This window comes from Grus americana, chromosome 3 (genome assembly GCF_028858705.1).
Source record: "Grus americana isolate bGruAme1 chromosome 3, bGruAme1.mat, whole genome shotgun sequence".
Lineage (NCBI taxonomy): Eukaryota > Metazoa > Chordata > Aves > Gruiformes > Gruidae > Grus > Grus americana.
Genome location: NC_072854.1, coordinates 89852672 through 89875909, shown reverse-complemented (window position 1 = coordinate 89875909; position 23238 = coordinate 89852672). Strand labels below are relative to the sequence as shown.

General features: G+C 36.7%; 1 protein-coding gene across 7 annotated transcripts in view; it reads left to right on the top strand.

The window, feature by feature from the left end:
• The window catches only part of HEATR5B (HEAT repeat containing 5B), a 59562-nt gene that overhangs the window by 15916 nt on the left and 20408 nt on the right, over nucleotides 1-23238 (top strand). For 6 of the 7 annotated variants that reach the window (XM_054820121.1, XM_054820123.1, XM_054820124.1 and 3 more), the window contains 12 exons: nucleotides 668-831; nucleotides 2801-2976; nucleotides 4230-4335; nucleotides 6076-6266; nucleotides 7903-8062; nucleotides 10714-10903; nucleotides 12254-12423; nucleotides 14766-14910; nucleotides 15800-16039; nucleotides 17855-18106; nucleotides 19945-20126; nucleotides 21233-21301. In XM_054820121.1, the coding sequence (XP_054676096.1) occupies nucleotides 668-831; nucleotides 2801-2976; nucleotides 4230-4335; nucleotides 6076-6266; nucleotides 7903-8062; nucleotides 10714-10903; nucleotides 12254-12423; nucleotides 14766-14910; nucleotides 15800-16039; nucleotides 17855-18106; nucleotides 19945-20126; nucleotides 21233-21301 (2045 nt within the window). The remainder of the gene's footprint in view (nucleotides 1-667; nucleotides 832-2800; nucleotides 2977-4229; nucleotides 4336-6075; nucleotides 6267-7902; nucleotides 8063-10713; nucleotides 10904-12253; nucleotides 12424-14765; nucleotides 14911-15799; nucleotides 16040-17854; nucleotides 18107-19944; nucleotides 20127-21232; nucleotides 21302-23238) is intronic. The other variant, XM_054820126.1, reaches the window with a different exon arrangement.

The following is a 23238-nucleotide window of genomic DNA, read 5'->3' as shown; positions in this document are numbered from 1 at the left end:
CCAAGAGTCTTGTACTGTATTCCTCAACATCTGTATGTCATCTTGACAGTATAATAACAGAGTATGAATATTGCAAAATATTAGAGTAACACTTAGAGTATAAAAGTTATAGTCCTATATATAGGATTGAGAGGTATGGAGATCATGTTCTGAAATCCAATTAGGTGTTTTATGTCATTATTACTTAAAAGATAGAAAACATCTTTGAGTTGTCCTTAGTGTCCTCAAAGGGCGGATGTGAGAATGAGGATTTACTTTTGGTTTCTGGTCGTGTCTTTTTTTTTTTTTTTTTTAAACTTGATTTGATCTATTAGACAGATTATGCTATTATTAAATTGCCAGGCACTGTCACACGATCTGACAGATCAGCTTTTTGAGTTTTGTTTCTTCTTTTATTAAATTTACATGATCATGTGGATGAGCAAATTTTTGCAAAATCTGGACTGTCATCCTGGAAGGGATGGCCTGATCTGTTGTTTAGAACATTGATTTGGGAATGGGGAGCCCAGGTCCTGTTTGAAGCCTTGCTCTCAACTCTAGCCTTGTCAGGTTTACTTCTCTGTCTGTTTGCTACCTGTAAAATTGAGGTAATGGTACATGCTTTGATTTGTGACTTCTGATCTCTAGCTGAAATGTTTCAGATTCTTTTTAATATCTGTCTTTTTAGGATCGTTTAATGCACTTCTTCGAGAGTTGGTAGCAGAATTTACTTTGACAGACAACTCTGCTAATACAACCACATCACTCCTAAGGTCTCTTTGTCATTATGATGATAGTGTTCTTCTTGGCTCTTGGCTGCAGGAAACTGATCATAAGTCAATTGAAGACCAGGTAATAAAAAAACCACAAGAATAACAAATTATCTGCACTGTGTAATCTGTGTATAGGGAAGCCTTCCAAAACTGAAGCTTCATGCCTTGTTTTTAGTCTTATTTCAGAGGTTTGTTAGGTATAAGTGCTTCCATCTACAGTGTACCATTTTGATTAAAAACTGCCTACAGCTGAGATATGAGTAGTGTTATGCAATTTATATGGTTGTGGTTAGTGAACTAACCTAACTTCTTTAAACCAAAACAATGCTTCCCCCGCCTTCCCCAATCTTCCTAGTCTAGAAGTTGTTCTTGCACATTTCTTCTAGTTCAGAAAAATGTAAGTTCCATTGAACATGTTTTATAGTGAAACTGCTGTGAAAATATCACTATTGCAAATGGTGTTATAGCAAAAAGAGATTTAACTACTTTTATAGGTGTAGTATGAAATCTTACACTTCATTTGGAAGTATTGACACAATTTTATTGGCATTGTAAGGAATTTGCTGCGAAGTGAGTCTTCGAAACGTAGAAATTAAAAATTTAAAAAAAGGAAGCAAGTATTGTGGTGGTCTCTTAATGTTTTTCAGATCAACTGGTAATGTTGATCCAGTTATCATTTTTCATATAGCCCTTGGAGAAGAAATGTAGCATAAGGAACAATTTGCTAATGCTAAATAATTTAGGAAACTATCTGGTGACAGCATTCTTTTTGCTTTCCTAATTTGTGATGACTAGGAGGGAGCTGGCCTCCTCTTTTCAAGCCTCTTACCCTTATTTCTGCATTTGTTGACATGGAGAAAAATTGGTTGTCTATCTGAGTATACCCACCAACCTGTCTCTGTCTTCATAATTCCATTCTGATTTTTGATTTCTTAGTGAACTGTATTCCCTAGAAAACTAACTCTTCTGAGCATTTGCTGAACTGTGCCATCATGATCTTTGCAATTCAGCTTCTCAGGAATTTCTTGGGCTAAGAAGAAACGGGGAGCTGAAAATGCCTCTTCTGCCACAGCCTATCTAATAATGGCAAGGTTTCTCAGAAGGCAGCTGTTTTGAATGAGGAGATCCAAAAGCCAAGGCTGATATGAAGTGTGAGAAACCAGGTGGAAACTTTCTGAGAAAAGATCAGCATGTCAAAGTGAAAAAAGGGTTTATAAACTTCCCTTGATTGTGGTGTAAATAGTAGACTTCCAGTGCAGTTTTCAAACCACAGAGCTTTCTGGGATGATCCTCCTCTTTTTTTTTTTTTTTTTTTTTTAACCTCTAGCCTATAAAACAGTGTCACTGTTGGTAACTGAAGCCCTGCATCACAGGAGTCTCTTGTGCTCAGGCATGTTTTATTTTTTAGTGATATGGAGGCCTCAACAAATGTTTGCTCTGTTTTCTGACCTTTTAAGAGGAATATAGAGCTACTAGATTCTCATTTTGTTTCATGACTAAATAATAACAAGTTATGGAAGTAAGTTTTTCTTCAGAGAAAATAGATAATTGTTTAATTGTGTTTCCTGAAAGAATGATGGTTAGAAAGTATTTTCACGATGATAAGAATGTTAATAATTTTAGTACTGTTTCTCAAACTTTCTATGTAGGGAATCATTACAGCCAAAATTGATCATTTAACAAGCTGTATTGTAACTCAATGTTCAGAGTGAATGAATAACCTTTTTTCTGAAATGTCACTGTGTAGTCAGTGATTCAGAAGCTACTATTAGCACCAGAATTAATCTACTTTTCTCTAATTTTGATCTCCACTACCAGGAGTGGTAGTTTGTGCTTTGTCCAGCTGTTAATGGCTTTGACCCTCCAGGATTTAGCTGGCCCTCTAAATACTTGCGTGTGCGTGCAGGGGTACACTGCAGTTGCATTCAGGTGTTTGTAAGCTATTTTGTTGTTCTAAGCCACCACATACTTGTTTTGGTTATCTCTAGTTCCAAATTTTATGTGTGAAGGTATATTCAGAGGTATTCATATTATATGGCATTTTGCAGCTTCAGCCAAACAGCGCATCTGGAAGTGGTGCTTTGGAACATGATCCATCTTCTATTTATTTGCGTATCCCTGCTGGTGAAGCTGTGCCCGGTCCCCTTCCTTTAGGAGTATCTGTCATCGATGCATCTGTGGCTCTCTTTGGTGTGGTTTTTCCTCATGTCTCTTACAAACATAGGTCAGTTTACATCAGTGTTTAATTTCAGAATCTAATGCCTTGTTCCCTGGATAGTATTATGGGTGGTGGTTGTTGGTTTTTTTTTTTTTCCTTGAAATAAGAATCTGCTTTGATATCAACTGTCTTTAAATTCAGAGTTCAGTATTTGGTGTTCATTGTGTCTCAGGATTCCAGAATGTGTCTACTCAGTTTAGAAATAAAGTGATTTCCTCAGTTTTATCAGTTTTGAAGATTAGGCTCCAGAGGTGGAGGACAGATTCTTCTCTCCTCTTACTGCATTTAACAGTAGCAATACCTCTGCAACCAAAATTTCCTGCAAAAATATCCATTGCAATTAACTTCAAATCAGGCTTGGAAAAATAGCAATAGCATCCATTGAATTTCATTTGGCTTCAATGAGTAAGACCATTTGTTTTATACTCAGCAAATTATTTTATGCATGATGAAAAAGAAGAAATGGAATTCAGCATGCTTTCCTTTGTGTTCCACATTACCTTTGCAGAGTTATGAGTTGTCAGGACTACTATTGTCATTCAGTTTAGCTAATTTGTCACTGAGCACAGAGTGAAAGCAGCTGTACAATGCATTTCAAAGTAAAATTATCCTTCAGTGCAATCCTGATGGGAACAGGTTTTTTTCCTAGCAGTCAATCTCATCTTGCAGTAAGTGCGGGATAGACATGAGGCCAGCTTGCAGTAGCACAATTTGATCTGTATCTGTTGTTAGCTATGGAAAGATTTGACTGGGGAACTGCTGAGTAGTTAAGAATGCAGATTATACGTTATACTCCTGTTCTTGGTATCTTCTAGGGAGTATTCCTCCTCCCAGTAACACTTTCTGGCATGGTTAAATGGCGGGAAAATGGAGATTAAATGGTGAAAACAATAGGAACAATAATAGGAATATGGACGGTAACACTATTTTGAATGGTAGTGGAGAGGCAGCGTTTTTTCACTCCTGTCCTCATACATTTGGCTGTTTAACTAGAAGGCTATGTGAAGACTTACTTCCTTTTGGTGGTGGTTTCTTCAAAAGGAATAGTGAACATTTGTGGATGAGCTAAAAGAACCAGGAAAGTGACGTTCAGAATAATTCTATCCTTTCTAAAATGAATACCTTCTGCAACCCTTGAAGCATAAATTCTGTGACTGAACTTAAAAGGCCATTTTGTTGTGTGTGTTTTTTTACCAGCTGTATCTGAGTTTGTATTTTGAAAGAATATCACTTAAATTATGTTCTTTCCTTTGTTTTAGATTACAGATGTTGGATCACTTTGCTGAATGTGTCAAGCAGGCTAAAGGTGTTCGCCAGCAAGCTGTGCAGCTTAATATCTTTACTGCTGTTCTTAGTGCCTTGAAGGTAAAATTTGTAAACTTTTAATGGATGCCAAAGTTCACCAGGTTGATTCATTGATTTGTATTTGATACAAAAGGCTTTTTGAAGAATGTTACTAAAGTTACCACTTAAACACTCAGAAGTTTGAAAATACCAAAATTGAAGTTTTTTCAGATATTAGCATGAGCTCTTGTCTGCACGTATCAGTACAGAGAATAGATGAGGCTCATGTAGTCAGCATTCTATAGTATTCAGACTTCTCTGACTTTTTTCCTCTTTTTCAATCGTGTAGTTTTCTTTGCACTGTACTCATGGATTTAAGTACTTTGTCATATGTACTAAAAAACCACCTCACATCTTTAAGTATTGTGCAGTTGAGGCTCCTGGAAATAAAAACAAAAATAGACATTTTGGATGTCTTATTTTTTTCTTCTTAAGACTCCCTAGTATTGCATAGAATTCTCGATGCTTATGCCCAGTCCCACTGACTTCAGTTACAGCTCTGTTCTCTGTCTACATTTGGAAATCCAACCTCATGCTGTCAAGTCAGGAAGCTAGACAACAAGTCACAAGTAATATTTCTGAGAAATAATTGATTTCAGTGACTTGCATTGCCTCAAGGCTTTGTGGAACAGTGTCTTGGAGTGTAGGATTTTCTTTCTACTAGTCAGATTTCTTAAGGCATTTCTAGTTTTTTCTTGATGCTGTTTTATATAGCTTCCAATTCATGAGTCTGACCACATCTGTCATTGTCATCCTTACTCATCTTCAGAGCAACTAGTCCTATGCACTGAGGAAACTACCTTCGTAGAAGTACCAGCCTGTAATTAAAGATTGGATGAGTTTCTTCTTGTCTAACTTGGCTGTGTAGTTTAAGCCAATTGTTATCGAGGCTCTACGTCCTTGGTTGATGTGGCAAAACAGCACCTCTCTTACTTGCTTTGTTCTTAGAAACATGAACCATGATGCTTCAAGTTGAAAAGCAGATTGAGACAGGTGCCCGGAATTTCCCATGCCAAATGGCCAAAGAATTGTCAAAATTCTAAGAGCTGAAATGAGGATTCAGAGAATCTGTGGTAGAGCCATGAACTTCTTCCTCTATAATACATGCAGTGTTTGTACTTTACGTGTGGTTAATTATTTTTCCCAAAGTAAAAGATTTCTTGAAAGTTGTAGTGAAAGGTGATGTGCTATTAATGAAATATGGGAATCAAAGAAGCTGCAGAAGCAGTGTTTAGTGTTACTGTTCTGCAGAATGTTCATATAACAGATGGTGTAAATGTTTGCAAAGATGTGATTATTAAGAAAAAATATTTTCATATACGTAAAATGTCTTCAATTTAAGTGATTCTTGCAGAAACATAACTGAGCTGTGGTTTTCCTGTCTGATAGAAAGAGATGTTGCAGTTAGATTTTAAAGCTTCTCTTTTTTTCTGGGGTATCCTGTGTAAAGCTAGCTCAGATTCAGTAGCACTAGGATGCATGTAGCACTGCTATGCATCTGATAAAAAAAGACTGCTGCAACAGGTCTTCCTGTAAGTGAAATAGGTAGAGTGTTGGCAAACATAAGACTATGTTGTTGGTTTTGAGTTTTAAATGTTTTCAACAAGTATATTTTAGGATAAATGACCACAAATTAAAACGAAAGTAAAAGTGCATAATGTCTAATCAAAGATCTTGAATATTGTAAAATTGCTCTTATATCTTGTCTTTCTCCCCTGCTTTGGAATGTTTGGGGTTTTTTTTCTTATTTTTCTTATGTAGGGTTTAGCTGAGAATAAAAGCACGTTAGGACCAGAAGAAGTACGCAAATCTGCTCTGACACTGGTAATGGGTGCCCTTGATAATCCTAACCCTATTTTGAGATGTGCAGCAGGTGAAGCTCTTGGCAGAATGGCTCAAGTGGTTGGAGAAGCCTCTTTCATTGCTAGAATGGCGCAATACAGTTTTGATAAGTAAGTTGGTTTTGATTCAGAAAAGGAAATAAAAATACAATTTAACATAGTTTGGAAGATTCCTCTACTAAATACCATATTGATTATTCTCTTCATGATTGGTTGCTATGATTATATAGGTCTAACAAACCTTCAAAGAGAGTCTTCTCTCTTTGATTTAATGCATGTGATTCTTCCAGGAATAAAAGCTGAGTTGTTGAACTACTTGGAAAGTGAAATGATACCAGTGAATAGTTTTTGAGTTACTTGAAGGTGACTAAATGCAGCTTATACTAAGTATGTCTGTAATATGAATTGTGTGATAGTGGTTTTGTTTTATCAAAACGTCCTCTTTGCATATTGATTTAACTTATCTACTGGCCCATAATTTTTTCCATATTCTATTGTTAATCTCAGGTCTTTAGAAAGATGTCTGGTAGATACTACAAGACACCATGTTTCCCAATTTTTTGGCTTAAATTTAAGACATCAACCTATCTGTGAATCAGAATGCATCTGCCTCAGGGCTGCTGCCCATGTTTTTGGCTGGCCAGGCTCCATGCACGTAGCCTCAGTCCAGCTCTCCTACCTCTGGGTAATTCAATTTTTCCCATCATTTCATCTTGTAATAAAGTACATCATCTTTACTGTCTTTCCTTGAATTTCTATTACTGGGACTATTTCCTTGGCTTCTTATCTAGGATTCAAGTTGTTAATGGTTGCCAGTCTGTTGACACTGTCAAGTAATTTTTTTATATTTGAGATTTGCATTTACTTTGTTCGCTGATGGCTAGGAGCATGCTTGCCTTTTGTATACAGACAACCAGGAGAAAAAATGATTTCTTTGTTCTAATTAGGATATCCTCCTTTTCTCTCTCTTCCTCAACCCCCAAAAAAGTTTTAATTAAAAAAGTTATGTATGTGACATGCATTCAGAAGTATTATGGAAAATACTCAACAATTCACTGCTTTGTACAACTAAGTAATTCAAAATGCTATTCATTCTGGTTTAATTTCATTAATAAAACACTATTAAAAAAAAAAAGCTTTATTGGAAAAGTCATAGAACTCAGCTGTAGAAGAGAACAGCTGTATTAAAAAATTATTCAGTTGACTTTGCAGTGGAGGACGTAGCTGTGGATTTCTTTGTTATTTCTCAATATGTGTTGTCATTTTTCCATTCTTGATTCCTTTTCACTGCAGTGGTCTAACAATGACTTTTCTGATTATTAAATTAGTTTGCTGTGAAACACTGGTAAACACTACATGCTTTTCCTATGTTCTTTCACTTCCAAAACTGTTCTTCATCTAAAATGTCTGACCAAGAAGAAAGAAAATAACTATTAAAATAGCTTTTTTATTATTATTATTTTTTCCCCCACTTTCCTTATTTTTAATCCAGTTTAATAGCAATATAGATTAAGGACATTGTTTTCACTTTTGTTGTTAAGGCTTCTCAAGATCTTGTAAGGTGGCCTGCAAAATTCTGTTAGTCATTCCCTGCCCATGGCAGGGGGTTGGAACTAGATGATCTTTAAGGTCCCTTCCAACCCAAACCATTCTATGATTTTGTGATTTGTACTGTTATGATACTTGAAGGGTCCTTTGTAACAAACTTAGTGAATTACATGATTTCCTTTTATTTAAACATTGATAGGTTAAAATCTGCTCGAGATGTTGTATCAAGAACGGGCCATTCTTTGGCTCTGGGCTGTCTCCATCGGTATGTTGGTGGGATAGGTTCTGGACAGCACCTGAAAACTAGTGTCAGTATTCTCTTGGCTTTGGCACAAGATGGAACCTCTCCCGAAGTCCAGGTAAAAAACACAATTGCCACAAGAGTAATTTAAAATGTTCAGGATTAAAAATTAAATTACGTGTTCAGATGTTCTTTAATAGAGATTGTTACATGTAAGCCAAATCATATGGATGTAGTATGTGCCGGGGAGCGTGAAGAAAGTGGAACTTCCCATATGAATTCTTACAGTACAGAATCCCAAATACGTACTGCAATTAAAATATAGCCTTACTGTTGAGGCAGTTGCAAGTGGTCACATTAATTCAGACTGACAAGTGTCTGTTTGTCAGCTGAGCCAGAGTAATTCACTGTGGGCATATCCGAACTGACTGTAATTGTAAAGCAAAATGTGTTAGTTCTGCCTTAGTGGCCTAAACTAAAGTTTTTGATAACTGGCTAGTGGTTCACATGTAATCAGTTACTGGAGTCTCAGGTGATGAGCAGTAGTTTTCTTTGCCAAGTAAATCTTTCACAAGCTTAACTGCAGTTAGGGGACAGAAGAAGAACTAGTAGGAGCAAAGACCAATACATGGCAAAGGCAGGAAGGGGTTTCTATCCACTATGGACTGTAGACAAGAGGACAACTTGACTACTAAAAGTTGCTGGTAGAGTAAAAATGGGACTAGACATGCTGCAAGAGCAATGCCTTTGGAGTTGCTGAATATGTATAAACACTGTGCAGTTCAAAAAGTTTCCTAAGTTGAAAATACTTGAAAACTGGGAGAATACAGTCTGAACTCTCCCAGGAGAAATTTGAGGGGTCAGTGTCTTGGTCTGTCTTTACTCTCCCTTAAGCGTCTGTGGCTGCCACTGTAAAAAGAAGAGAGGGCTAGATGGACCAATACATCTGTCTTTTCATTAAGAAGTTGAATATTAGAGGGAAAAGTGCTGATTTTTTTTTTTCTCCAGAGTGAAATCTATCAAAGCACTAGAATAAATTACTTTCAGAAGGAAAAGAAAGAAAGAAAAACAAAAGAGACCTTTTTAGAGTAAAAGCAAGTGTCTTGTCTGTAATTATTGTTCTTCAAAGATTATGGTGTAATTGTATGATATAACAGGTAATTTTTTTTCATTCTTTTCACAAGTTACTGCAAGGAAATGATTATCTGGAATAGTAACTGACTGTTACGCTTTAACAGCGGGAAGTTTTGTGCGACCCATGAGTAGGGGCACTTTATACTCAAAGATTGAGAAGCTGAAGCCCCCAGTAACTATACAGAATCATACTTCCACCTTGATTTAAATTGTTAACTTGATAGAACATGTAATAGAGTACCTTCTTATTTCTTTTAATCAGGGCAATAAAAAAAGAATAATCAAAATAATCAAACTTGTCACGTGAGAAAACAAGCCTAGTTTTGTTTGGAAATAATGTCTAAAACAATAATAATAAATACAATGTAAAGTCTCTTTTAAATTTCCTTAGTTTATTTAAGGTAAGACAAAGTTCAGTTTGCGTATGTAACTTAATTCATGTATGAGTAAGTAATTTTGAGGCATATAATTGTGTACCGTTCATTTGACAAACAAAATGGTAAGTGTTACTGCCTTACGAACAAAATGTGAAGTATGAAGGGGAAGCTCTGGTGGAACTTGCATACCTACCTTATTTTCTGTTGAGAGTACAACACCAGGCCACTGTGAAAAACTCATCCCTCACTAGATCATTATGTATACACAGAAACTGTGTGGGAACACAAGTAATGGAAATTTGCAGGAATGAAAGGATAAGCTATAATGTGCTACCATGTGGTTAGGACTGTAGAAGTAGTTATCTGATTGCTAGTGCTAATGGTTTTTGGGTTGCATTAGAGAGGATTAAAAAGGAGCAGTTTTAAAGGCGGGTTTTCCAGCTCACTCCTAAGAGTCTAGCTTTGTAACTGTAATATTCTTTTAACTTAGTCTTTTCAGTGCAATTGCATCCCAAATGTAATGGAAAAAATTCTGAAATAAGATCATGTAGTAGGATATTATAAAGAGATATCTAATGCTTTCAGGTCTGTCAGTGGAATTTATTTCTTATGAAATGTCAGTGACCAAAAAGACTGTGCCCTCGCCCACTTCTTGTTTTGACAGTTACAAGAAATTATTTTGTTCTTTTGTTATTTACTTGCAACTGAAATAGGTTGATCTTTCACCATTTTTTTCTCATCCTGTAGTACACTGACTGTGAACAGCACTGCTTTCTTCTCTTGCATTCTCTAATAAGAAAATTAATTATAAAATGTATGGGAACCTTTCAACTTGTAATGAAAATCAGTTTTTACTGGAATGTTAAAGGCACTCCCCACTAAGGACTTTGTAGAGTCTGAAATGGACAGTTGGCATCCAGATTTACAGCGGAATGATTCTCTCTTTTTTTTCTTTTTTTTTTTTTTTTTAAGTGCGTGTGTTGTGTTTTTCTTCCTCAAAGTGCTTAATCATTTTTTGCTCACATTCTTTGTCATCTTCATCTCCATTATCCCCAAAACTGCCGATAGTGAAAGAGTATGCTAGAGGTATTTAAACTCCCAGGCGATTGCTTGAGATGCTGAGACCTTTGAAACATTTCTGGAGTCAGAGCAGCTAGCTAGACATGTTTAAGCAAGGACACATAGAGCTAGGCTCAGTCTGCATACAAAACTGTTTAAATTTTCCTGAATGAAAAACATTCCTTTGTTTCTTTGATAGACCTGGTCTCTCCATTCACTTGCCTTGATAGTAGATTCTAGTGGACCAATGTACCGTGGATATGTGGAGCCAACACTTTCTCTAGTTCTTACTCTGCTCTTAACTGTTCCACCTTCGCATACGGAAGTACATCAATGCTTAGGCCGATGCCTTGGAGCTATAATAACTACTGTTGGGCCGGAGCTGCAAGGTTAGTGGGAATTTGAAGGGAAAACAAAATCTAACTTGTATAAGGATAATATATTGCAATCTTAAATAGAAGAAAATAAATTTTTGTTTGTTGCGGTTGCAGGCGAGGGGGGTGTGTATGTTGACAAATTTGGTTACAGTCCTGCAAGGAACCTCACTTCTGATCCTACTTATGACTGCTCGGGGCTTCTTTGACTGCAGTTTGAGATTTGTATAAAGAAGTTGCAGTGATGTATGGTGTTCTGGCTAATGGCAAATTTGCATGGTAGGAAAAAGATTAAAAATACCCTTGCCACATATTTTGCTGTGTATAATTTTGTGTATAGGTGGGGCCAGAGGCAAGATTTTTCTTCTGGTTTTTCAACACGTGTTGATTTTATTTTTAACTGACAGCAAGAGCTTAAGTTTGACATCATTGATAATGTGAACTATAACTCGTTTCCATTCATTCATGATATTCTTAGATCACTCTACCTTACTGTAGAGAGAAGATGATCTTGTCATGCCAAACACTATGTTTGAAATTGTGTGTCTCAGATGGCAAAACCACAGATTTGTAACTTTGCTTAACTGGGATTTTTAAGAATATTTATAGGATGGTCTTTGATGCAGTGTCAGAGTGCCAGCTGCTGGTGAAATTTTAACTCTAAATAACTGAACTTAAATTTCTAGCCATGGAAAATTTCTAGATGGTTTAATTGAACATGTGTGTCAGCTTGCTGTGTGTTAACGTTTTGATTTGGACTGCCATTTTTTTCAAATAAACATCGACTTATGTCTTCTGCAGGTTACATTTTTCTGTAATTCAAGATGTTTTATAAACCCGATGCAGGTTAATTTTTAAAATACGGAATGTTTTTCAAATTAAATACTGTTCTTTTGAATGCTTGTCCTATTAGAGCAGTGCAACTCATCTAATGGAGCTAACTAAAATCACCTGCACATGTGTATGCTAGCTTAAGTATTACCTTATATTTTAGGAAATGGTTTGGTACATGATACCTTGCCCATATGTATAGAATAAAAGAGACTTTCAAAATTGAAATTCAGATTATTTTACTGGTTTCATGTCCTGGGAAGATATTCTCAAAATATTTCTGACTGAAGATCATTGATCCAAAATTCTGTTTGGATAGAACATTGTTTCAACATCTCTCTTTTAGCTCAGTTAAACACTCTGTAGTGTTTCTTTGAAGTTGTGTAGATACTAGCTTGTGGTAGGAGTTCAGAAAAGTGGCATGTTAATCTGTGAACTTTGAAGCATTAAAAATTCTTGCTTCTCAAAGGTTTAAAGTCTACAGTTGTCATACAAATTTTTTCCTGTGTTAAGGATATCATATTACATCATTAGGTAACGGAGCTACAATTTCAACAATCCGTTCTTCCTGTTTGGTGGGATGTGCAATCACACAAGACCATTCAGACTCGCTTGTTCAGGCAGCTGCTATATCTTGCCTTCAGCAGCTTCATATGTTTGCACCACGGCATGTCAACCTGTCCAGCCTGGTTCCCAGTCTTTGTGTGAGTACAAAATACATCCCTTTTGTTCCTCAAAGTGTTGTGTACATGCTTAGCAGAGGACAGGAGAAGCACTTAGCAAGGTGTCAGGGATACCCATATGTAATAAGCAAGCCACGTTTGCAGAAACAGCAGAGTGCAATAAAAAGTTTTCTGTCCCCAAGCCATTTTAGATTTTTTTCAGAATGCTGCCCAGAATGAAGTCATAAGGTTTGATTATCTCCTCACCCTAGAGAGCACAAGAGAGCAAGCATTTATATATAGTATGACTGGGTAAAAAGATGCCAAAACACTGTTTTTCCAACTGATTGTATGTGTAGAAGGAAGTGAGTGAGTTGGGAAAAGGTAGGAGATTTTGAATTTATTTTACCACTGTCAGCATAGTAGATGGACATTCAAATTCTTGTATGCTGCTGCTGCTGTTCACATTGCTTTCTCCCTCCATTAGCGTTCTGTCAGCAAATCCTGGCTTAAGCCTGGAAGTGAGGCAGAGGCCGGAACCTAAAACATACCAAATACAGCTATAAGAGGATGGGTGGGAGGTGTGTGTGTGTGTTGGGGTTTGTTTGTTTGGTTTTTATTGGTTTTTTTTTACTATTTTTTTAAAATTACTTTTAGAGGGCTCAGCAGTCCAATACTTAGAAATTTGAAAAAAATCTCCCTAATGTCTGTTGGATGCCTTGCAAAGTTTTTTGTGTCATTCTTTGCGGAACTGGTGGTTTTGTGTTACCTGAAGGAGTCAATCCTACTTACGCCAACAATGGAACTTTTTCTTGGTCTGCCATCCAGATTTTCCCTAGGGCATCCTCTCATTGTTACGTGCTTCTCCCCCTCGCCCCACTCTGGAGCACTCCTGGGAGTACAGTGTGTTCCCAGAATCTGTCACTTGCCCTTTCACAAAATTGTGCATCAAAGAGGTGCAACGTACCCAAAAGTAGGTAGGCCCTTTTGAATGAATGCGATGTACAACACGACAAACAATCCCTATAGGCATCTGCTCTGTAAGTACCAGTGAGTAATATTACAGACAATGAAGTTCATACACGAATGACAGTTTTGAAAACTTTTCCCAGGGTTGTCTGCTGTCTCTTTCCTGTTCCTTTATGGTCCTCTGCTAAACAAAAGCTATTTTCCTTCTCTTTTCTCATATTCCTTACTTCCAAGTCATTCTTAATTTTCCTCTGAATTGTCTTGTGCATTTTTTATACTGCAAATACATAGATACGTTCGCAAGGTCTGCCTTACCTGCCCCGTTAACAAACTCTTCATTGCTTTCTAACTCACTTTTGAATGGAATTAATGCCAGGTATCAAAATTAAACCACACAGTTCCACGATCTAGTTTCATTCCTTCTTCCTGCATTGGCTTCATAACCACTAGTTGTTTGTTTTATAACTTAAACCAGGGAATACTCTTTCCATTAATTAAATCCCCCAAATGTTCTGTGTTGTAGTTCCATTAAAACAACCTCAGTGTCATATTTAGAGGTTCTTTTAAAGTCTGCTTGTTTTTTCAGGACTAAAATCTTGTATATTCATATGTGGAATAGAGATCTACTGTTAAAATGTTTTATAAACTATATCCAACCCTTTCATTTAGGAAAGCAATTTCCATCCACATAATAACCTAATACTGAGAAAGCAAATGTCTATTTGGTTTATTAAAAGCAAATTCCCCAGGGTAAATAAAGAATCAGTTTCTTAAAAGAGCGCTCTTCATCTCTTCCACTGTGGAAAAACATACAGTCCTCTGTGCAGCTACTTCCTCTCAGGAAAACAGGGACCATGCACAATTCTTCTGTAAGAAAAATATTTGCTTGTACTTGAGGTGATTCAAAAGGAATTAGAAACTAGTGTTGTTTAGCAAAGAAACTTGAAGCAGTCTTATTGAGAGGCACTTATAAAAACTTGTGCTATAAATTCTGTCACCAGTTTGAAATAAAAGGTTTTGTTAGCTGTCATGTGTGGTGCAGCTGATGATGTTTTTTTTGTTTAAAAGAATGTGATTTATGGCTACAGCAGAATATGAGATTGAATAGTACTGAAGAATGTAACGGATTAAAAAGTATAATTAGTCTAAAATCACACAGGCACAGTAGTTCCAATATTTAAACTCTTTAGCCAGATAACAGCTGTCAGCTATATATATGTTAGCTTTATTTTCACATTTGTACATTATAAAAAGTGCTTACTTCTGAACTCTCAAGGTCTTGTAAAGAGCTTGTTACCCAGCAGCTCATACATGGGCATATAATTGAAAAATAGAATGCTGTTAGTCCTTAGCAGCACTGATTTATTGATATGGGGGTGCAGCAGTTCACTCACCTGTAATCGTTCTGGTTTTAGGTTCATTTGTGCAGCTCCCACTTGCTGCTTCGCCGGGCTGCAGTTGCATGTTTACGACAGCTTGCTCAGAGGGAAGCAGCAGAAGTATGTGAATATGCCATGAGCTTGGCAAAAAATGCTGGAGACAAAGAAAACAGTGTCATCAGTAAGTATTTCTTTCATGTGGCCTTTTTGTAACAGTTGAGCGTGCACATGTGTGCCTATGTGTGGTTTGCCTTCAGAGAGGGGGAAGAAACCCCAACAACCCCCAACAACAACAAAACAAAAACCTAAAACCTTCTCTTCCAGCTCCAATAACTTCTGGCCACACCTCTGCTTACCTCTCAAATTTCGCTTATAATTTTTTTGTAAAGTTCAGACTTAAACTTTTCTGCCTCATTAAGAATGGCAATCAAATAGGGAATACAGTGTGTATACAGTGGAAATGTTTTACAGTTTTTCTGGTATTTTAGGTCTTGCTCTTTTGAAAATTGACTTGATTGTATGCTGTTTGATCGAGATACCTGGTTGTGTTATGTTTTGTTAGCAGCATGTCTGCTAGCCTATGGACTTGGCTGGTTGGTTCAATTCTTAGATGTATCACTTTTATTCTGAAAATAGGAGGCTCAACAGTGTTGAGCAGCACAGTCTTCATATGAACGTGAAGTCGTGAGCTTACTTGCATTGAAACACACCAGTTAAGTCTGTTTCTGGAAAGATTCCTAAGAGTCCAGTACTATTAGGGTTTTCTTCCAAATTCATGGGGTATGTACCTTAAAAGTGATAGTTTTAGGGTTTTTTTTAAATATTATTTTATTTGTTTGGAAGTGTTAGGTGTTATTTGCCTTGCAGAAAATGAATTCAATGAATTGTTATTGTATTAAAATCTTTCTAGTGTTAATTGTGTTAATTCAGAAGAAATTCAGTAGCATTTTGGTGTATCATTGCCTGAACTATACACACACAAATACACAATGTCCAATTCTAGTCTGTTATTACAAATTTTAAAACTGAGTTACTGATTTCAGAAAAGATTTCTCATTATCATTTTGCAGATATTAATCCTTTTGCACCAGGAGCTGGTTCTCGGCGAGATGCTCATTCCCGACATCAGGGGGTTAATATAACAGAGACAGGCCTTGAAGGTGTCCTTTTTGGAATGTTGGATCGGGAGACTGATCGGAAGTTGTGCTCAGATATCCACGATACGCTGGGACATATGCTTTCATCGCTGGCAGTAGAAAACCTTTCTCACTGGCTAATGCTTTGTAAGGATGTCCTTGCAGCTTCCAGTGGTAAGTATTCTATACTGTTCATGTAAACGACAGTGTCCCCTTCGTGTTAACATCTTGTGGCAATATTTGTTTGGAGCTTGTCTTTCATCCTAGTTAAGACATAGCTTATATTGTATATAGAACTTTGATTATAGTGCATTAAAACTTGCTTAGAAAAAAGAAATCATCAATGCTATGTGAAGTTTTAAAATACTGCTTTTAAGTAGGATTTCCAGCGGAGAAGCAGTGTGATTATATTCTGACATTTCAGTATCTTAGTGAAAGTCATATTCTTTTTAGGACCATACAGAAGGGAGAGTGCTGTTCACACTCTGAGCTTTCTTTTATGAGGTTTTGTGAGTTACTGATGTGATGATGGGTTACCATGGTGATGAAACTTTTGCTTGTTGTTCATCTTTACAGACTTGTTTGCACAGATCTTGTCCTCTGAGACCTTATTCCTGTTTTTCAGCTTGTAGGATGGTTGTGACGCAGATTCTGCTCATTTCCCTTGCATTTATACTTGTTGATTGGCATACTGTGAGTTCATCCTGAAGCTCTTTCTAAATCTTCCCAGCTTTATGTTTACCGATGAGTAATGCTACCAATGATTTCTTTATGCAATGTAGTGACTAAATATCTGCCCAATGAAAAGACCTTGTTTCCTGAGTTGGCACGTCCTTTTCTTATTTCACCTGGGATGGGTTTTAAAGTTTTTAACACGGTTGTCCAATTTATTGTCCTATTTATTTATTAGCAGGTGAACTACTCTGAGAGAACCATATTTAAATAAATTTCTCTCAGCTGCACTTTAATAAGCCAACCACTTCTAGTTTGAACTCCTTTGATTCAACTAACTGGCATATGAACAAAATCTGTTGACTTTTTAAGCAGAAATTTACAGATCAGCCATGTAAGGTCCTGGATGCCTTCTCAAAACACTCTTCTTGTGAATTGGCTTCATCCACGTTTGATTTACCATACCTCCTTCTGTCTTTATTGAATGTCTTGGTTCTTCAGCTGCTCACATTTAAACTTTCTAAGAAGCATGCCTTAGTTGGAGTGGGTTACCCTTGCAATAATTTCTTCGTGTTCTCCTGTAATTATTGCCAGAGTATTTTTTTTTGTTAGTATCTTGGCATTTTGCTAATTTAGACCTTGTCATTGAGATTTTGTGTTCTCATTTCTGAATAGTAGAAGTGAATATGCATGTTCGGTGAGTTGTTTTTTTGTCCCTGTTTGGATTTTGGGTTTTTTTAATGTAATCCCTGAAGTAATTTTATTTTCTGAAATGAAGTCTCACAGCCACACTTAGAGAAAAGAATTTTTTGAATGTTAAGCACATTTGTAGGTGCCATAAACTGCCTACTTGGCTGCATACCTGTCCCACGGCATGGAACTTTGTTGTTTTGTTTCAGTTTAATGTGCACTCTAGCTTTTACTTGAAACAGGAGCTGATTCTTTGATTCTGAGCCTGGTAATCTACTTACCCTGTTTATTGACAATTTAATAGGTTAATTTTCAAAGCCGAGGAGTTTAGATAGGGGATTCAGCTATAGCTGGTATCTGTGGAGAATTAACTTTACAGGAATTTTTTTCATATTGTTTAAGCCAAATAAAGGGTAATATAGCCCAGATTAGAGGTGAAAAACATTTATTCTACTGATACTCCTTTGCCTTTCTGTGTTTTTCAGATGTTATTGTTTCAACAGGACAATTAGTCTGTTTTGAATCTGAGTGTAAGGAAAGGCTTGAATATGTCCTTAGCTGTCTTCTGCAGATTCTAACAGTGGGATTTTGTTGTTGGGTTTTTTTTTTAATTGTTCTTTGTTGTAGACATGAGCACTGCTGCTCCCTTGGGAGGAGGGAAGGATGAGGAATCGGAGAAGAAGGATGAGATGGATGATGATACAATGTTTACCACCTTGGGTGAAGAGGATAAATCCAAGCCTTCTGTAGCACCTCGTTGGGCAACTCGTGTGTTTGCAGCAGACTGTCTGTGCCGAGTTATCATGCTGTGTGAGAATGCAAACAAGGCACACTTCGATCTGGCACTGGCTCGTTCAGCCAGACTTAAAAACCCAAAAAGTAATTACAGAATGTGCTTGGTTTGTTCTAGTTTTGATTTTTTTAATTTTAATTTTTACACCTCTTTACAGCTTAAGGTTACACAACCAAGAAAAAAATATAAGCAGTTATCCTTTCATTCAAATGGTTAAAACCAAAGGAAATGACCAGCAAAAGTCAATAAAACTGTAGTTGTGTAACAACTATAGTTACCGTACCATGAACACAAAAAATGAGGTTTACTGGAGGATATAAATTCTGACAGACTGATCTGCTTGGGAAAAAAACCCTTAGATTTGCAAACCTTTTCTCCAGTCTGAAATAGAAGCAGTAAACTTCTAGCTAAGGGTGAGCTGGAACAATTTCTGAGTTTAACGTAATGACAGCAATGAATTAGATTTCAGAGATTATTTTAGCATCTCCAGACCGAAGGGATGCTAGAAAAGAAAAAAGAGATAAGGGCAGGTAATTATTGCTGTGGCACTAGTTGCGGAGAGAGGGACGTGGGAGGGAGTTATAATAAGACATGGACCCAGCTGCTTTATAAAGTTCATTCTTTTGGTATCCATGGGAGTGATGAATATTAGTTTTAAGGCTTATGTTTTGAAGATGCTTTTATGAGTTACAAGGTCAAAATTGAGAGGTCTGAGATGACGTAGTTGTTTTGTGAAGAAACATTATTCTAACAGGTAGTGGGAGGTTTCTGTCCTTGAGTTGTCCATGTGTATTAGTTCTGGTGCATTGTTTGCTTTCACCCATATAGTGCTCATACTGCTCATCTCAAGTTTATTTTGAGATGACATTGTATTTGTAGAGAAAATCATGAAATAACTGCTGCTTGTAGCATCCTGCAGAGGATTGTGTATAATCCTGAGAATTTACATCTCTGAATTTATTTAAAGTGAACTTGATGCGTTTGATACCATTGTAAAAAGGAAAACTCAGCAAACTTCTGCTCCCCCACCCCCAACTTCAGCTTCCAAAATATTTTAATTTTACTAACATCTGTGATGGTCTGAAGAAGTAAGTGCAGACTTTACCACTTTGTAGTTTTTAAGTGATCTCTAGTCTTTCTTTACTGACATGCCTCTGAAAAGTTTCAGCTACAAAATAAACTTTTCTTTTTTACATTAAGACTTGAAAATATGTAGAGCTCTCATAATTTGTGGATTTTGTTAGTCACCCTGGATATTATGTTTTTAAATAATTTCTTTTCATATTAGTTGTACAACATCTGGTAATTTCAAATTGAGAGTAAGGAAAGAAATAAAATTAATAAATAGAGAAGAATAATCCTTTCAGAAATGCTACTGGGTTATGTATTGTTCCTTTCTACATGTTGTCTACTGCTTAATTACAGCCTTGAATGTGGCTTTTGGGAACAGAACTAGAGGCATACTCGGTTTTTAGGTGTTTAAACTTGACAAGGTTTTCCTTTATCAGCAGGGGTCACTGTAAGCATAGGACTCGAACAGGAATTGCCTTGAAGAATTTCAGGGGGAACAGGGGGGATCACTAAAATTAGCTTTATTAAATGTTCTGATCTCTTCTAAGCTCTCAGCCACACCTACATACTCTATTCAATGCAATTTCTGTATATCATATATTTCATTTTGTTTGAAATTTATGCTTAATTTTTAAGGTTGTCTTAGGAATAAAAGTCCTTGTATCACTTGGGGGAGGAGGGGAATAAAAATACGTTACAGTCTTTCCTGCCTTCCTCCATACCCTAAATGTGGATCTTTGAAAGAGAATAGATAAAATTTGTATATGTCAATGAGGAAAATGTTACAAATATCTGTCATGTTAGCTATCTTTTAAGTTACTAAATAGTTCTTTCTGTTCTGTTCTGTTCTAAGATGACTTCTTAGTACTCCATCTCTCTGACCTTATTCGAATGGCATTCATGGCTGCGACTGATCACAGCAACCAGTTACGAATGGCGGGTCTTCAAGCTCTTGAAGACATTATCAAGAAATTTGCATCAGTTCCTGAGCCAGAGTTTCCAGGCCATGTGATACTGGAGCAGTATCAGGCTAATGTGAGACCTCCTTCATAAGTTCAGGAAATTGTATATTTATGCCGATATGCCAGTATTAGATTTGAGAACACTTTGTAACTTCAAAAGACCTGTGAAAAGATTTTTGTATGTGAAAACGTACTGAAGAGACACTTCTGTTTACCTTTTCAAAATGTTGTTTGGGTTTTTTTTTAATATCTCTTCCTATTTATTGTAATTTAGTAGCTGACAAAAATTCAGTACCTATATTACAAGTTACACTTAAATATTAGAAGTTACGCTTATTTTTTGGCAAGAGTGGCATTTCATTTGTAAATTAGAAATTGAAAAATAATGTTGATGCAGTTCCAGATTGAATTTAATAAATCTGTTTTCTTGGGAATTAATGAATCTACTTCTGTTTAAATGAAAACTACCAAAGTATAAGAATGGGAGGTGGGCAGTTCAAGATTTATTTTGGGGTATTATTGCTTTATTTTATTGCATAGCTTAACTCTACCACAGTCTTCACTGTGTCTTCAAGATGTTTGCAAATACTTTTTAAAGACAAGCTTTCATCCTTTTCACTTCCTGCCTTTTTCTTCTTCCTTCTGTAGTGCTGTAGCCATTGTTTCTGTCTCTTTGACTTGGTTCCTTTTGTTTCTCAAAAATGCTGCCTTATAACAACTACCTAAAAAGTTTTATTGTCAGTATTTGTCATTTTGGGAACTTGATGCAAATCCAACCATAAACATTTGATTTCACATCATGATTCCTTTAGACATCAAAATGTCATTGGCTTCTTCAGCCTTAGTATAAATTTCACTTGTAATATTTTCATGATTAAAAGGATACTCATTAACAGAAGGAGGATAATACCACATATTTGACAAAGGTAGCTGAGGCTTAAAAAGACAATGGGCAAGCAGGAAAAAACTGGTTTAGAGCTTTTTTGTTGTTGTTTAAAGAATACTGTTGCAAATGTCTGCTAGACAGCAAGGATACGTTTGGGGTATAACTATGCCAAAATTGGCAATCTTGTCTTGCTTGTTCTGTATATGTGCTCGAGACTTAAACAAGGTGAGATGAAGAATGTTGTGTCACTATTGTTTTAGTTGGATTTTTTTGATTTTTCTTTTTATCAACAGGTGGGAGCTGCTCTGAGGCCGGCTTTTTCCCAAGATACACCATCTGATATAACTGCAAAGGCCTGCCAGGTACAGAGGAAAATGTTCAGATAGTAAAGCCAAACTGATTTTCCTTCCCTTTGGAAGAAGGATGCAGAAGAGTAGTAGCAGCACATGGCTGTAAAAGTTTGTAAACCTAAGCCCTGATGTTTTTGTAATATCTTTTGAGTCTCCTAGTAATATATTTTGTTCCTCAGAAGTGCAGAAGTCCTTTTAGGGAGCTACATCAGAAAATATTTAGTCTTTCTGAAACTAATTATGTCTTTGTCATGGTTTAACCCCAGCCGGCAACTAAGCTCCACACAGCCACTCACTAACTCCCATCCCCCAGTGGATGCCACTGCCACATATGAGCCACTATGAAGAAAATTAACCTTGTCACAGCTAAACCCAGCACGTTTTCCACCCCTTATTCCATACCGTTTACATCAGGCTCAGGCACCACACTATCCGATACAACCTCATAAAACACTGCCTTCCTCTCCCCCGCTTCCTATCCTTTGATATAATACACAGATATCATTCCCTTAGTCTATGGACCCTATAGTCTATAGACCTATAGTCTCTTTACCCCTTTAAAATGGACATTGAGTTCATCTAGTCCATGACTTTCGGCTCCATCTGTTACAGTGGTCACTCAGGACAGGAGAGGTGGTGTATTGTGTGGAGTTACTGGGCACCAAAGCCAGCTCAGGTTGGGTTACTATTGCACTTGCACTGCTTCTTGTAGGGATTGTTCTCCATCAGTTCAGGTGGTTCCTGCTAGAGTAATTCCTATAACATGCAACGTAAATCATGGATTGCAACAATTTAAAGGTATTTCCATTACAATATTCACTCTTTCGTCCCTTTGGACCAGACCATCGGATTTAACACTGCAATGAATTCTTCCCCTTGCCCCTGCTCCAGCTTGGGCTTATATACAGACTGCAGTCCCTCAGGGGCGTACCTGCTCCAAGTGGAGCCTTATCTTCATGTCAATTCTGCATTTGTTGCTAAAAGAACAAAAAAGAAATAAACCCTTGCTTAATAAGACCAATAGTAATGTATTTATTGAGATGCCCTTCAGTCTGATCAAATATTCAGATTACTAATAATTTACCTTTAAACACTAAACTTCCATTCAGATTAATACTCTATTTTAGATTTTAGAAGATCTGAGCATTCTCATTACAGTCATAGTAACAACCTCTCAGTGAAAATTCAGTGAAAGATTTTTTTTTTGTGTGTGTTGTGGTTTTTTTCCCCTTGTGTGTGATCTTGTGCTACTGTAGTTTAAATCAGCTATCAGCAACATGCCTGTAGTAGTATCTGGTATGTGGTTTACACAGCTAAATTACTACTGTAGTTTAAAGCAGCCATTTAATTAGCTCTGCAAACATCAGTTTAAAAAAAAAAAACCAACACAACACTGTGTATGTGAGTTTTATTTAGTAAACAAAACATCCAGCAGGACTGTGATTTTGTGTTGTTGTTTTATACTCATAATTTCCAGCAAAACTTGTAAAAATAAATACAGTATAATTTGGTATGTATACATGGGAAATGATATGCGCACCTTACAGAAAGTTTCTGTGCAGTTAAAGCTAGATGAAGAGGCAGTTTGTGTGAAAACATGTAACATTCCTTATAACTTGCCAAAATCTTCCTCATTCAACCAGTTTCAAAGTGGATGCATGTACTTACAGGATCAAATGGTTAGAGATTAGATTTGGATATTTAACACTCTCTAGAAGTTACATGGATAGAGATGAGCTGCACTGAAAGAGTTTGTTGTTACAGTTTTATGTCATTGCTGAAACAGCTGTTGACTTGCCCAGCAGTAGGAGTGAAGCTGGTCTTAGTCCTACTGTGAATGAATGACGGATTTGTGACAGATTTTCAGCAGCCTTGTCCTGTGCAACTTCGGGACACCTTTTCTGTTTGTGTTTACTTTAAATATTTCCATCATTCCAGATCGTGAGAGG